This window comes from Ptiloglossa arizonensis, chromosome 5 (assembly GCF_051014685.1).
Source record: "Ptiloglossa arizonensis isolate GNS036 chromosome 5, iyPtiAriz1_principal, whole genome shotgun sequence".
NCBI classification, from domain to species: Eukaryota; Metazoa; Arthropoda; class Insecta; order Hymenoptera; family Colletidae; genus Ptiloglossa; species Ptiloglossa arizonensis.
In genome coordinates this window covers 7,287,350-7,303,694 of record NC_135052.1, presented here as the reverse complement: position 1 = coordinate 7,303,694, position 16,345 = coordinate 7,287,350, and the positions used below count along the sequence as shown (strand labels likewise).

At 36.5% G+C, this 16,345-nt stretch overlaps 1 protein-coding gene across 1 annotated transcript; it reads right to left on the bottom strand.

The window, feature by feature from the left end:
* Positions 1–10,944: 10,944 nt before the first annotated feature.
* Positions 10,945–15,113, bottom strand: LOC143147425 (uncharacterized). The gene is made up of 3 exons (XM_076312671.1): positions 15,002–15,113; positions 11,430–12,324; positions 10,945–11,058 (listed from the first exon to the last, which is right to left on the bottom strand). Exons 1-2 carry the CDS (start codon positions 15,111–15,113, stop codon positions 11,471–11,473), a joined length of 966 nt encoding a protein of 321 aa, XP_076168786.1. The 3' UTR covers positions 10,945–11,058; positions 11,430–11,470.
* Between the last annotated feature and the right edge of the window lie 1,232 nt (positions 15,114–16,345).

Genomic DNA, 16,345 nt, shown 5'->3' with positions numbered 1-16,345 from the left:
CTAACGGGTTAAGGACGCAGTGAGATGTTTGTTGACAAGATTCCAAAATGGCGACGAGTCTTTGGGCAGCGACGCATGCGTCACTCGGTTTGGCAATATCGAGGCGACATTCTGTCGTGTACTTACTGGAGAACAGCCTTTGCTCTTTCAACTCCTCCGGCCCGGATAATCGAAGGACTCTCATCGGGCTAGAAACTCTTTCTCGCAGGTAGACGCACGCCGCAGTGGCGTAACTTCGAATTAGGGACAGGCAACGTAATAAGGGCACCGGTATCGACCAATTGAGGATCACCTGGAGCGACTTGCAGTGTTTAAATTTTGCCGCATCGCTGCCACTTTGTGTCGTCAATGATGCGCCAACACGTCCTAGACAACAATATCGCGGAGAAAAGATTGCACATTACAAAAGGGTGATAATTACTCTTGTGTTGCAAATCGATGACCTTACGCTCTTACGAACGATTTATTATCGATGAATTTATCGAAACGGTTTTAGAACCAAAGAACTTTCCGATCCTCTGTAAAAGCAAGCGGTATTCTGTGAGAAAAATAGAAAACTTTCTACAAAATAGAAATACATATCGAATGTTTTGAAACGTCCACTTTGGTGTTGGTAACAAGAAAAAGTCTCGAAAGGAACAATTGTTCGTTTCACGAGAAACAGAGCACGCGTTCTCTTTTATTTCGAAGTGTCGGAAATTTTAAGACCGTGTAGAGTTTTTTAATCACCTTTAAAGCGAACGTAACTTTTTCGTTGTTTTATAAATGAAAATTTGTAAGCACTTTGTACATTGTCAGTTTCAATTTAGTTCTTGCCATGTAATTTTCAATTTAATCTTTATTGGACAAGAAAACTCTGCATTCTAATTAAAATTACGAGAGTTTCTTCACTTCCTAAGTCCTGCGAGAATTCCAGATTTTAGACAGAAACTACCCGATTGCGGACCACTTTCTCGAATTAAAGATGTTGCAACTTGCCGGCATTGCTTGTTTATACATTTTGTGCAGCACAGAGTTGCACGAATTACATACAAAATTCAGAACGTCGCCAAAAATACGTTTATTCGCGTTACACGCCTTCCAACAAACATCTTAGAGGAGAAAGATAAAGTTTACGAGGCAACATAATTAAATCGAAATCGAAAGCATTTAAATTCTCGCAATAGTACATATATGAAATTAGTGGAAGCTCGGAATTCAAAATCAAATCTAATCAAAGTTTCGACCCTTGAACTTGTCGAGTTGAACTCTTATGTATAATTACTGGAACTCCAAAATCAAAAATTATTTATAGTTTCGGTGAAGTGACTTTGAGCCATCATATATTTCTGACTTTATAAAGTTGCAGCCGACGTCAAGACGAATTTAACAGCCTACTATACTATACTATACTATACTATGTCATCGTTGAATTTATTTAATAAACTTATTAGTTGGATGGTATTAGTTTTATTTTGAAAATGTAATTTGCTTAAAATATTAGAATAACTTTTCATATTAACGTTTAACGATTTGACAAATAATTTACCAATTGGCAAATGTTCTTCGATCTGCGAACACCCATTGTGTGTTGCCGCCTTCAACACTAACCGTTGTTCTTTTTTTTTGACTCTGTTCCTTCGGTTCTCCTGTGTCCCTACTATGTATCTTTATCCTCTTTGGGGGCACGTGCCGCGACCACTGTTTCCCTGTAATACCATGGCGGCGTATATCTCCTCAAAAGACGACTATGTCGCCGCGGCTATCTTCTAAGGTTGTTTGATCTTTGTCGCGACACGTGGCTTGGTCAAGTGGCTTGTTTTGTTATAGTTATTCATATTTCTTTCCAGAGGAAAAGAAATATACATATTTTCGTATAAGAGGATGCGTTAATCGCGTTATTTTACATACGTACACAAAATTAAACTACATTTCTTTGTCCGTAACAATTGTAGATAAATTATATTTAATACGAATCGCTTATTAGTTTTATTTGAATTTAAATAGTAACCTGTTCGCCGAGATCTAATATTCGGGACGACACTCGGTAAGAAAGCGTATTTCCGCATGTACAGTCGGATTAAAATCAACCGGTCGTTCGAGGTCGCCTTGAAGTTCTTCCTACCGTACCGTGAAAATCTACCGACACGCTTTCTGCCTCTAAAAGGTAGAAGCAACCTGACATAGCGCGAAAGTCAAAGTCGTGTAAAAGATACATAAAAAGGGGTAGCTTCGAGATACCCCGTATACGAGAGCAATCCGTTTTAATCTACAAATGGATACAAACTCGGTTGGTACGTCGAATTATAGGAATCGAATATAAAGGAGTGAAAAGGTGCCGAGGTCGCTGGAATCCAATGGAGAAAAATCCACAAACACCGCGCAAATCTAGGGACAAGCTTTCTAGCTCCAAAAGGTAGAAGCAACTTCGCACGGAGTGGAAGTAGAAGTTGCTTTTGTCGCGGCACAACCTACATAGAACGACCAATTCCGTTTGATCCGATTTGGTCGACTTTTCCACGATGGTAACGTTCGATGAGTCGTCCTGTACATCGGATAGCGCGAAATTCGTACTCGCGTTAAATCAACGGACGAACGCCGTTTGAAATTCGATACAGAATCCAGAGGTTCGGATCGCCAGAGATATTTATTTACCGCAGCCTTCTTAACGGTACGGGATGAGAGAAAGGGAAAGCTGAGGAATAATTGTGGCGTGTACGATACGTCGCGTCGTACTGCGTGACACGCTACCTCCTCTCGCTACACGTTCGGACGATACCTGACCACCGATAGCCGCGCATTATTGTGAAATTTTCTTCTTACGTGTAAGACAAGAAGCCACGTGATTTACTATCTCGGAAAGAACCGCCGAGAGGGAGATCGCTAATTAAAGTCGTCCGTATTACGGAGATACCGGTCGAAAGCGTATGCAATTAATTCTCCGCAATATCTGGTTACCGTGCTACACAGATACGAGCCCGATACCGCGTGCAAGAAGAAACGCGATGAAGTTACGGGCCATTCGTGCGTAACGAGGTGAATTTACTCGTAGCCGGTTCTTTTGTTCTTTTTTTTTTTCCGCGAAGTCCTCGTCAGTTACAATCGGCACGTTTCAAAGCCGCGGTCGTGTATTTCGTTTCGCGTAACGGCGCCAGGCCGTTTCACAAAAAGGAAGTTTCACACGTGAAACTGCAGACACCGAACATGCTGATCCCCAGTGTAAACTGGTAATTATATGTGCGCGCACCTCGTGTGTCGCAATGAAAAGCTACGATGTCTCTTACACGTTGCGTCTCGTATGTGTAAATTTTCTGTGATAGTTCGAATAATAATTTTGTACAATAATCGTACGGTATTACACAAAATGAGATTCTCGAGGCACATAGATTTTCGACGAGCGCATAAATTTTCATATTTCGAAGAACGACACTGGTTCGCGTGTAGATACAGTGCTCGTTTTAGCAGAGATTCAAACTCGAAGTAACGAATCAGTGACTGGAAGAGATACAGCGGTTGAACATCAATTTAGAAAATGAACTTTTCCTCTGCGTCGAAGAAATATCTATATACGTATACACGTACACGTATCTGTATACCTACGCACATACATATATGTATATACCTATACACGTATGTATAAGGATCACTATCATGTAGAATATTCACGCGGAGTAAGTAGAGCACAAACAAAACAATGTTTACGCAGTGTTTGCTACATATAAATCGTGCATACATATTAATGTCAAGAGGACGCTCGAAATACATATGTATGTACATACTTTCATCGATGAAAGACGATTTCTATGAGAAATATCGATCGAATTAATGGTCTTGGTACTTTAGCAGGAATGTGTAAACTATTTTGGTCAACAGTTGTCTCGCTTGTACCGATCGAAAGTTAAACTCAAAGAAATTTGATTAATTTTTTCGATCACGGAATGGAGATGTAAGAATCGTTTATAAGACTACAACCGATATCTGTCAGCGTATCGCGAACAAATTTGACGTTTAATAATTCCCATCAAGTGCCTGTTACGAAGTAAAATAATTGTCGTGCATAAAACTTTGTGTTATCACGGTCGTTAACCAGTCCGCCGGCAATAGACTGTTTATTCGATTATAAGTGTGACAGAAATTTGTGGCAATACATGACCAACGGTTCTTGCTAGGTCTCTCGATTAAACTGCAATTACGGCAACACTCGCTTCATCGAGGGTAGCTGGTTCTAAAATCTTATCTACGGAAATCACAGGGGATATTCAGCTACGATAACCGTTTCGATTTTCTTACTATCGGTGCACTTGTATTGTTCGATTCCTCTTTCTTATCGAGACGGAATGCTCCTTGGACATCGTGGATGGGGTGCAGTTAGGGTGGCGACTGATTTATGACTCCAGCCAGAACGTGGTCCTTCGGGATAGGGGAACAGCAAAACAAGAAACACGAGTGAGGGTAATAATAGTTTCTTGCAGTTCCACGGTACTGGACACGGAGAAAGGGTAATCCCTGTGTCACCATAAATTCCAATGATAATAATTACCGCGTCTCTTTGCCCACCTTTTTCTGTGACAATCCCTCCGAGTATATGCTTCCGACACGACCCATCGCATAATTTTTGTCCGCGAAACAATGTTATCAAAACAGAAACCGACCATTTTGTCGTAATTGTTATACGACGGGAAGTTTCTGCTCCGCCAAGATTAAATGATTAGGTGGAATGCGAGAGGTTAAAATATTCCTACTATAGAGAACGTATTTTCCAATATGGCTACGTACTATTATGCGACCTTGAAACGACCTCGACACCAATTTCATCGGTATACATAATAATTTCAAGTTTGTTAAGTACTGAAATTTTAACGAGCCGGTAGTAACGCTTTCCAAAGATATTTTTCTAAGTTTAAGTTTCCAGTGTACTAATTCACAGAGATATCAATACAGGGTGATCTATTACCTAGAGTACTAGGGTAATTTATAAGTGGATATATATTTCGCAATGTATCTTGATTTAAAAAATTGAGCACCTGGGAAAGGTCATTGGTAATATCAGAATATAAAGCAGAAAGGTCGGTGATTAGTGGCTTTCTTAGTATGCTTTATGAGCCGTTAAGTTTCTTTTTTTAACTTGGAATTCAATCGTATTGTTCGCTCAGTTGGAAAAAGTATATTATAAAAGTGACGCCGTTGAAAACCAATGGACCAAGTATTCGTATTTTCGACGTGAAAAAGTAAAATTCGAACCAATTAATTATTCGCAAAAGCTATTGTTTAAAAAGTGACAATATTTCCATATTAAGTACGCAATTTACGTTCGACGACGAAAACCAATTTTCGACGGGAACTAATTTGAAAGTAATTTATCGTCCCGCGCCACGTTCACGATTCCATTGATCGCTTCGTTTGTTCCCTCGATAAATTCGCAAATTTCATGTAGAATCGGGAAGTTATCGGGACTACTTTCAGGTTGTTTCGTCGTTCCATCTGAACCGCTGCAAATCAATGCGTGCTACTGGAAACAGCATTACGTTTCGAAGGGACGAACGTTCTAATTCGGCCGGCCTCTCCGCTCTGCACCGAGGTTCGCGGTACCACTAGTAAATGGAGTTAGTTTCCGGAATACCTGGATGCTTCACGCACTAACGAGTTCCTGATGTTCCACGTGCCGCAATCTCGGACCGCAGCTTCGTTAGACGGAGATAAAGCGTTGCAGCAGCCGACTGTGGCGATCGTCTGGATATTGCACCCAAGTGCCACTATGGAGGAATCCGTCAGAAATTTTACTGCTTGTTAATTCTCGATTGAACGTACTTCCGATACTGTCGAATTGTCGGAGGAAATTATATACCTCGCCAGTGGAATTAATTTCAATGCGTACAAATTGGATACCTCTACAGAGAGAGTCGATTGCGATTTTTCATTTATGTAGTTGACTTAGCTACCCTCTTTGAAATTCGAACGCGCAATGTTACATATGTACGTATAGCTGTACGAAAAAGAAACGAAGCGATGGTTGTACAGGTTCTTTTCTAAATTTACATAATTCAATGCGCTTATTGAATAGCACGTGGTACGTATCATTGTTCGACTGAAGAACGCCCTATACGTTTCTGAATGTGCTATTACCTCAGTACATGGAGATTACGGGCTATTGTCTTGGTCTAATAGCTCCATGTTGGCGTAATTAATAATACATCACCCATGCCAGAACGTGTTAGGTAGCTGTCAGCAATATTCCACGGTGCATTGGATGCCTCGGTATCCAGCGAACTATATTACCTGATTAAACTAAAGATCGAAGTATGAGTCTCAGTCTCGTAACAATTAGATTAGGGGGGTGGATACGTTGTTGGGCTACATTGCAACTATGTATGACCTATTACATGGGCTTAAATTTCGTGGAATAATTGCGTTATTTACGTATTTCTTCTTAAACGCATCGAGCCATTGTCGATTACTAAGTTTAATCGCGTGATATAATTTTATTACAATTAAACATAGACAATAGACATATTCGAATATTAGAGAAGTTTCACTTAAACGTTTTTATGCTTAAATTATTTTTTATTACCAAATACATCGAGTTCTCTGTCCAGTCGCGAACAGTTGAATTTGTCAAACAATAGTGGAATACACAGTTACGACGTAAAAGGAGAAGTTTCTTCGTCGCATGATTCATGCATCCTGATAATAACGATCGATAAACTTTCCATCTTTTTTTAATATTCAATTGTATCGTACCATCGTAGTAACTCGGCAAAAACTAAAAATGAACCGACTCGATATAATCGATAAAAAATAAATGATACGACCACCAATGTTTACGAATAACGCATGAGCGGAAGAAAAGGGTCAGGTTGAATGTTACAGGTTTAATCTTTCGATGGCAATTCGACGGTCGTAAAAGGTAACGATAAGTCGAGCGTTCTAATGCATTTACCGGTCGTGTCAATCGAGGAAAATGCAGTCTATCGTTGAAACGTTCGCACGACGAAAGACAAAACGATGGAAAATTTATGCGTTCGCTTATGCACGCTGGTGTCGCCTGGGAATCTTACTCGAGGGCCGACAAATAAATTTTGCGCGCGAGAAAAGAAACGAATACAAAATTGCACGATTGTAGTTTCACGGGCGATAGTTCTGTCGGTAAAAGCACACCGTATTTAGGGGGTTACACGTACACGTATCTTTATGTCCACGACGAAACCGTCAGAAAGTCGGTCAAGAAGCATCGAGGAAAACACTCGGTTACGCTCGCGTTGTGAAACGAGCTTGAGTAGGAGAGAAGTGGGCACTTCAGACTCGTTTAGGTTCCTCGACGTTGCTCTCTTGCTCGTAATATCCTCCGGATATCCACATGAAGTCGCAGCGGTGCGGTTTTCCAGAAGTAGAATCTCATTTTTCGACCGTAATCGCTCGCTTCATTAAATTTATTACGGTATCCACTCTCCTCGAACAATTTTCGATATTTTGCACCGCGAACGTACCCGTGGCCGGCTTTCGGAGGACAAGAGCCTTTTCGGTCTCACGTTTATCGCGCGATCGTCGAGTCTTTTAGGAGTAAATGTACCGTGAATTGATACAGACAGGTACCGGATTGACGGACTCGTGATACAAAGAGTTACGTACTTAAAGAATGGTCGAGGCGGTGGGGTAGATTTCTTTTTTCGCGAGGGATAATTCGGTAATAAAAAGACATTAAGTATTACAGTTTGAAAAGCTCAGTTTCGAAGCGTCAGAAATTCGATAGATACAGGTACGACGTTCAAACAATTACAAAAGTATTACGTAAATACAAGGATATCGACGAAATTCGTAGGATTAGTTTCCAAGCATGTGCACATTGCACTCGAATTCGTGATATTGTCAATATCGTGTTTTAATTACGCAGAGAGTACGAAATCTTTAATTCTTTAATGTGTACACAGTAAAGGAAATTTTAGCAGTCAACCAACAGCTCATTAAGAAATGAAGCGTAATATATTGCCGACTTGTTTGAAATAGAGGAGCACGTTTCATCGATGTAAAGTATTTATAAATCAATGGTACTTGTTTCGAAATGTAACACTTTTTAATTGTTACTGTTCTCGTCAAGAGAACGACGATGCGTTTGCTTCATCGATTGGCTTATTTTATAAACACGAAACACGTAAAACGTCACGTACGTTACAATTGGTTGGAGCAATTATCTCGTTCTATTCGTGTGCAAGCGGGACAGGGTGTATGTGAGGTCGGGGTGTTAACGAACCGGACAATGAGTAGCCACGGTTCGTTAGATACTCAACAACCAAATAATTAGCAGGTGTATTCGGATTCCCATGTGTTTGGATTTTGGACACGGCATCACACCTTCTATATTTCAATATCAGATTTCATTTTGCATAACATTTCTGCACGTTTCTCGTCTTATCAAAATTTCGTATTGTCTTTATACCTTTTGATTTTACGTAATATCGTTATACAGACAAAGAATAAGTATCCCTCCATGGGAATTACGAGACGGTTATACGTGAATAGAAGGCACTGACGATAATGGTACATACTAATACTTGGGAAACGATAAATAAATTTGTAAAACAGTGATTACGTGAAAATGATTGAATAATGAAATCTTTATTTTCTATAATAGTATCTAATTATTATTAGATACTATTATTAAATATTTTCATTCATGTACATAAATATATCATAAAAATAATGAAATGTAGTTAAAATAATAATTGTTTTTATCTAAAATCGTTGGAATGAAAGTGTTGATATGTATGCGATAAGTGTCGATGTCCGACATCTTTTATAGATTGAAATAAAAAATGTGGATCGTTTCTTTTGTTGCGTTTTTTTAAAGATTTTAAAATATCAAAGTATCTGTATGCTTTCGTCAACGGTAAATACGTCGATCGATATTGCATCATGAATTCGTAATCCGTCATATCGATCCTTTTCGCTAATGAAAATCTCTTGTATGCTCATTGCAGATAAAATTGGTTAATTCGATTTCCTGTGAAGTTCTCGTAGAAAGTCTAATGAAAATCTGACTGGGCCACTGGTGAAATGCTTGTTCCACTCCGGGGTACCGACATCGAGAGAATTGGAAAGCGTTGTTTATGAAACTGTCTCCGCCCACGAGTATGTACTTGAAACTTACAGGTAAAATTTACAGCACGTCGTGTCACGTTAGTTGAACAGCGAATTACGCGCTGTGGCGTTTATTTTATGACTTAACACGCGATCAAACGATATTTCGATGCAACACCAAAAACCTGACGTTTGATGTGTGTTTTCACAGGTATCTTTCTATCGGATAAAATCTTTTAAAGAAATGTACAGCGACCTACTGTATAATCAGGGGCCTACAGACCTCAAACGAGATATATCCCAGAGGGTGCGAAAATTTGAAAGAAAAAAATATATCAATGTTAACCTCGTTAACTTTCAAATATTCTCAAGAGCTTTACCCATCAATTTCATTGTTTCATACGATATATTTATTATATTTTAATAATACACCGATATTTTTCTTTTCGTTAAGCGAATATACATAAGTAGATATAATAATTTTTATTGACAAACTTATATGTTTCGATTACTTCTCAACGGACCACGCGACACAGTGTCGGAAAATGTGAAAAATCCAAGTAAGAAAAAAGTCCATTTCAAAAATAACTTTTCCGTTTCATTTATTAAAATATTCCGATTTAAATTAAATTTACGGAAGCCAAGAAATTACTTTTTAGTATACCTTCGTAGTTTATTGCTAATTAATTAAAGCTCTGATAGCGCACATAGTTGCCAATTAGAAATATAATGCGCGAATTTACTTGGTGGACAAATTTTTTTTCTTCACATTTTCAAATCGTCAGAGTTAAAATAGGTCGCATTGTATATAGAACGTTTGAACGACGATAGAAAAATTAAATACAACATGTAAATCCACGCTACGCTATGAAACGTTTTTTCAAAGATTCCTGTTCAAAGAAAATTTGAAATTTTGTATCCGCGCGTGATTACGTAGAGTTTAAAATAGAGATATTAAACAAAATGCTGACGCGTTGAGGATGTGACGTACTTCAGGAGACGAAATGTTCGAGGATGAGGGAGAACCAGGTGTTTTATGCGGTTTATGCAAGACAAGCATTTTGCCGCATAATATCAGTCTTAAAGTGCACTTTATTAAAATAACAACCGTGGAACAAAGTCAAGATATTTGGGACAAATCGATCTGAAAATCGTATTCTAGTATTTGACGAATTTTTGGTTTATTAAAAATTTTAAAAATATAATTTACTTTGCTTCCATCTATAAAAATATACAGAGATTTGCATTACTTTCTCTGTAATAATATAACTTGTACATTATATCACATTGACTTTAGAATTCTTATACTTAGTACCCAAAAATCGATAATAAATATTTAAATATATTATAACGATACAAATACAATATGCAGCAAAGATCAGTTGACTATAGTAATAATATAGTTAAGCGCATTCTGCTAACTTCCTCTCGCTCTATACTGTTGCAATAAAATGGTGGGGAAATATAAGTTTAGATTTTATTTCACTTCGCCTGTGTTAGGTTTGGAATAAAATAAACATATAAATCCGATACAAACGTTTTCGGTCAACCGATGTTTGCCGCTGTGTTTGGTATTTTAAACTTCAATACAACTTGAAGATATTTTTTATGCTTGTCTCAAAATTTAACGATAAAAACACCAATGCCAATCCTCCACTAAAGTAGTTATAACAAAATAGTTACATATTATGAAGTATACAGTATTGTCACTTTGAAAGACAAATAGTAACAATTATGGCTTGACATGTTTCGCTTACTAGTAATTACGGGTTGTTTCTAACGAAATATAAAAATATATAGGAACTGTAATTCTTTTCCTTACTTATTTAACAATATAACTTATTATTTTGATCAAATTGTTTCTTCAATAACTAGTTGAAGAGATTTGCGATTATTGACCACTCGCATTGAATAAACATAAACAGTTTCAGGGACGATTTAGTTTGTTATACAGGAAAACATATTTTAGTCATCTGGAAGATACTCTCGTTTCTTCACCTTTGGTATCTGAAAAATAGATTTGGTTACCAATAAAAGTTACGCGTATTTGATATGCGTGTTACACACTGTGAAGCAAAAAAAAAAAAAACAAAAAAATAATGGGAAAAGACACAAACTAGTCATTCATATGTTCACGTTTACAAGAAATTTGTCTTTACTGTAGAATACATTATCTACAGTCTCCCAAACTTTGTCAATATAATCTTAATACAATTGAGTATTTAAACTGTAACAATGTTTTGGAAACTCTGGTAAAACTTCTACTTTACTTGTTCGTTGCAATCTTTGAGTGCAATTCTTTGAAACTTGTCATTGTATCGTATTATCTTATACTACAAAACGATAAGGAAGTAAATAATACCGTAACACTGATTTACCTGTCTCTTCCAATAGTTTTCGTTATGAAAAATACAATTTCCTAAAATATTTTATATTTTTCGAAGTCAAAAGGAGCCAAATAATCGCGTTGTAGTTGAGTTGCCATCGGCGCCGTTATTGCCGTATCGACATTTATGTGTAACTCTTCATTCTTCACGCTGACAGTAAACATTTGTGTATTTTCTTTGTTCGTTCGCATCGACCGATTAGAACTTTTCGACCAATTTTGTGTCACCGATACAGTTTCCTTGGATTGCGCTCCCACGAAATGCACTTGGCTACGGATGTTATTATTTCGGTCTTGTAATGGCACTTGGATTTCGTGCATCACGCTTGTCCTAAATCTCTTTAAAATCAGTTTCTTCGTCGGCAATTCAACCGAGAAGGAGGAGACGTCGGAATTGGAAACTTTCGAATGAACGTTTTCCACGCCATTTTCAGACACCGCCTTTTCCACGCTTTCCTCAGTCGAGATGGCAATCTTTACAGTCTGTTTCGCCTCTTTCGTCGATTTGTCGCCAGTTTTGTTTACCAACTTCGACAAGGAGAATCTCCTCAGGTAGGTGTTCAGTCGGTGATCGGTGAGAAAATTGATCAAAGGTATATTCTCTATGTCGAAACTTGTGTAAGTGATGGAATACTTCACACTTACATTTGACTTTTTATGTTTTCTCGTGCAAATCATTTTCGAGAAATTTTGCTTTGATCGTAAATTGTACGGAAATTGTTTCTGTTCAGAGCAATCAGACTGACAAAGATTTTCATCATCGTACAATGGCATCGTGTCAGCGGTAATTTTGTATTTTTCTCGCGATGTGATTGCGTGTAATCTTTTCTTCGGGTGAAATTGCTCGCAGTGCATATAATAATTTCCTTTGTTGAAAAACTGCTGTCCTGCAAAAAAGATGTGGTGGATGTATTCGATTACTTCTTCAACTCCCTTAGATATCAATACTGTTATACTAAATGAATTTTCTTTATATTCAAAAAGAATTTATTAGGCAGGAAGTAATACTAGAAAAATGATTTTTTGCCTATGGGTAAAACCTTTTTCTAAAACCTCTGTCGCCTCTGGTGTAATATAGCACCAAGAGATAAAGGAATGGTTGCGTCTTCGAAATGATACGAATGATGATTCACAATTCCGGCATTTAAATGCTAATATTTTCATATCTGAATGTAAAGTTTTCCTTTAAGTTACAATGTATCGTTTAACTAAACTAAAATTTAAATAAAAGACATTCTGAGCAACCAGCGACTGTTTGTTTTCTTAGTACCAACATTTTAAATAAACAATTATTTTTTTCAGGGGAATTAAATACATTCAAATAGTCCATTCAATTTTAAAACAAATCTTAAATGAATATTTTCTGAAAACATCTTATAGTAAAGGATCGACACGCTGATCGAATACTAAAAAACGAATTATGAACATTTCCAACATTATTTTATACTTTCATTCGACTAATAAAATCCATTTAATTTCTTATAATTGTCAGTACGAATTGGAACCATTTACGCGCATGGAGTTCATCCCATTCGACCGATTCGTCAACCGTGTAACGTGCAATGAAAATGCCTAGGGACTCGGCTAATTTGAACTCAAAATTAAATGATGAAGGACAACATGAAACAGTACTAATAGATTTTACTAGTATTGTATTCTCTGTCTGTATTTTTAACACTGAAAAATTTGAAACCTCAAAAGATAACTATAGAATATAGCGACGAATTTTACAATCGAAACATATGAAACATTTTAAAATATGAAAACTTGATCGCTCAGGTAATCACCAAATCTATTATCTTGTAGAAAATTTCAGGTACAATCTTACAAAAAGTACTCGACTCAAAGTGTCGAAATTTTAAATAATGTAACTCTATCAAGCGTTGCGTCATTGTCGCGTGAGGTCGGAGGTAATTGGTCCACTACAAATAGAAAATAATATCAAAGGAGAAAATTGACACCGGATTGGTAGAATATTATTACAAAGGTCCCCAGAAAGTGTCACACTTCTATCTGGATCCTTCGGTTTGTTTTGACCGTGCCCGAATAATCACACCCGTCACTGAAATAAGAGACGGAACTTTCGTATTTATGAAACGACTTTGTCTCTCATTTTCTGCCGCATCTTTATCATCCGTCTTTTTCAACTCCATTTAAACCGACGAAAGTTGTTTAAATTTAACAAAACAAAAAAAAAGAGACAGTACTAAAGGCACTAAGGTTTTCATTACCAAAGGCATTAACATTTATGTATGTTTACGTATGATGGAACGCGATAGAATTTTTACTGCCGGAAATGATATTTAAATAGTGATACATTGAGGCTTACGAAGAATTTTATTAAAAAATTGTAACGAAAATACTGTTTTAAAGATACTAAACAAAGAAAGCAGTAGTTATAAAACACAAGCTTTGCGAACATTTAAATAAAAATCTAGGAGCAAAAAATTATTGCATACTACGCTGTTTGGCATTAATATTGATTTGGAGTATCTTCAATAATATCTATACGCGTGTATTAATTTTTCATTACTTTTCCCTAGCCATAATAGAAATCGTATTTAGAGTAAATGTTTCATAATCGCTATGAATATTGACAGGATTTTCTTTAAATCTTGCTAATATAATATTGATGGTTCCATTTCAAACTTTAATATATTTATTTGGTTTATGACAGTTTTTGATCGCTAGCAATTACCGTATAGTATTTTTTTATATTCCGAGGATTCCTTTGATACATTTTATACTGACATTCTGTTTGAACTTTGCCAACTGAAAGCAATTATCAAGACGTTTTATGTGATCAAAAACGATCATTAAATAGTACGATAATTATATACGTGCGAGTTTTATGAGTGAAAAATTTGAAACCTTTGAATAATATTGTATTTCTTGATGCCGTCGGTTCATACAATTTAGAATAATGCTTTCAATGCATTATTTATAAATTAATATTTATAAAAGTGACTTAATTGTTTTGATCATCACGGGTCTCGTGTAATTTATGAAATAAAATTGTGGGGAACAGAGTTGAAAAAGTGTTATCCAATTAATGATTAATGACTATGATTGCTGAGTAATATTCAATAAACATCGAACATAATGAACTTATTAATCATTGATAACAAAATTACACTTTTGACTGCGAGTGTTTTAATAAGTAAATGGGAATATTAACGAGATTTAATAAAATATCGCAAGAATAACGGGCTTATGGCAAAAGCATTTATCATTTACAATCCGAAACTCCAACGTTATCATTGTATAGATATATCACTGATTCAACTAAAAATTCATGTAATCTTGTATTTAACAATTACAAACTACTGATAATTAATTATGATATTGTACATAATGTAATTTATGTTGCATCTCAGTTATATCAATTACAATAGTAATAATAAAAGAATCTATTTCTTATCAAGTCTAATAAAAAGAACAGATACGTGTTAATATCGACATAATAGTAATTAACTTCTCAACGTAGTTTATCAATGAGAATGTGTATCTACTGCGCCATATTTCTAAGTAGAGAGTGTAATTCGAAAATTAACGTTTACTTACCACAACAAGCCTGTACCTTCAACTTCAGGTGAATCCTGTTCATGTGACGGATTACGTTGTATTGTCGGTTACTTTCGTATTTGCAACCGGTGCACGTGTAAAGCGACGGCATCCTTCGATGTTTCTTTTGTTTAGAAACGTTGTGCTATTTATTACTCGAACTGCGTAATAATTACTGTTAATTGGCAATACGCTCAGTTAAAATTCGAAGGAACAAATATGGAGCAAAATGTAAAACAACGTAGAATTTGTATTCTGTCTATGTAAATAGAATCAAATGGACAATTAATGAAACGATTTATCGTACAATGAGTCGTGCGTCGAGTTGCAACGACAGTCGTAGTATGACAACGCCATATTGAAATCCAATATACCCGCGTTGTACGACAGGTTGTACAATGACGCCACGTATTTTACAATTATCGTTCGAATTGTTTATATCGTACAGCACTTTACGAAACTACGCGACGAGTATGTCAACTTCGAGATTAAATAAAATTTAAAAGTTACTTTCAATCGCGGTAAAAGGAACAATTACATATTATTAATTACATATTTCGCGAGCACAGATTTATCGCAATTTACAGAATCGTACGAGCGACGATAGAAATTAAATGGAGAGAGGCTTTAAGAATTTTGCATGAAAATATTAGAATTTTTACTTATTATACAAACAAAGAGTAGATATGTGCTAGTGATTCTCATAGTTCGTCCATTAATGTGTAAATTTTTATTTTTCTCGGATTGCTGCAGAAATTGAGAACACGTCAAAGCGTCCCAGTTCTCCACTTACGTGTTCGTTGCTCTATTGTCACCCGAGATCCGTACGATGTTCCTCGCACGCGAACCGATGACGAACTGAGACCGCGCGTAACAAAGTTCAAAGGGAAGGATCACGTTTGACACCAACAAAACCGAGTGTATGTGTGGTTAGAGGGGGCGTCTACCCTGTCCCCTTCGCGTTCATCGCGGCTTGTTTGACGTTAGACGAAAATAAATCATTTATCGTGAGTCCGTTGTTTCCAATACCATCGAAAAATGAAAACAAAATCGCACCTGTTTCGTTAATATTTCGTTAACTTTGATCTCGAATATCAGTTTCTCGATTCTTGTTGGAAAATAAATTTTTAAACAACATATTCCCATTTGGATTAAGGACAATTGTGCCAATGAGCATAAAATCATAAGTCATACCTCGTATTTCAGGTATCGTAGATTCTTATATCGTGGATCTGTGTAACGCAAAATAAGTAATACATTTCATTTTTTCAAACATTTTACTCATGTTTACTTAGCTCTCATAATTACAAACACAATTAACTTAATATAAAATTAAAACGCAAG

Bases quoted from the DNA above. Each gene is read 5' to 3' on its own strand.
- LOC143147425 (XM_076312671.1), bottom strand. From the start codon at position 15,113: ATGCCGTCGCTTTACACGTGCACCGGTTGCAAATACGAAAGTAACCGA. The intron at 12,325-15,001 runs GTAAGTAAACGT...TCTTTTTTGCAG, and splicing joins GAAGGTACAGGCTTGTTGTG to GACAGCAGTTTTTCAACAAA.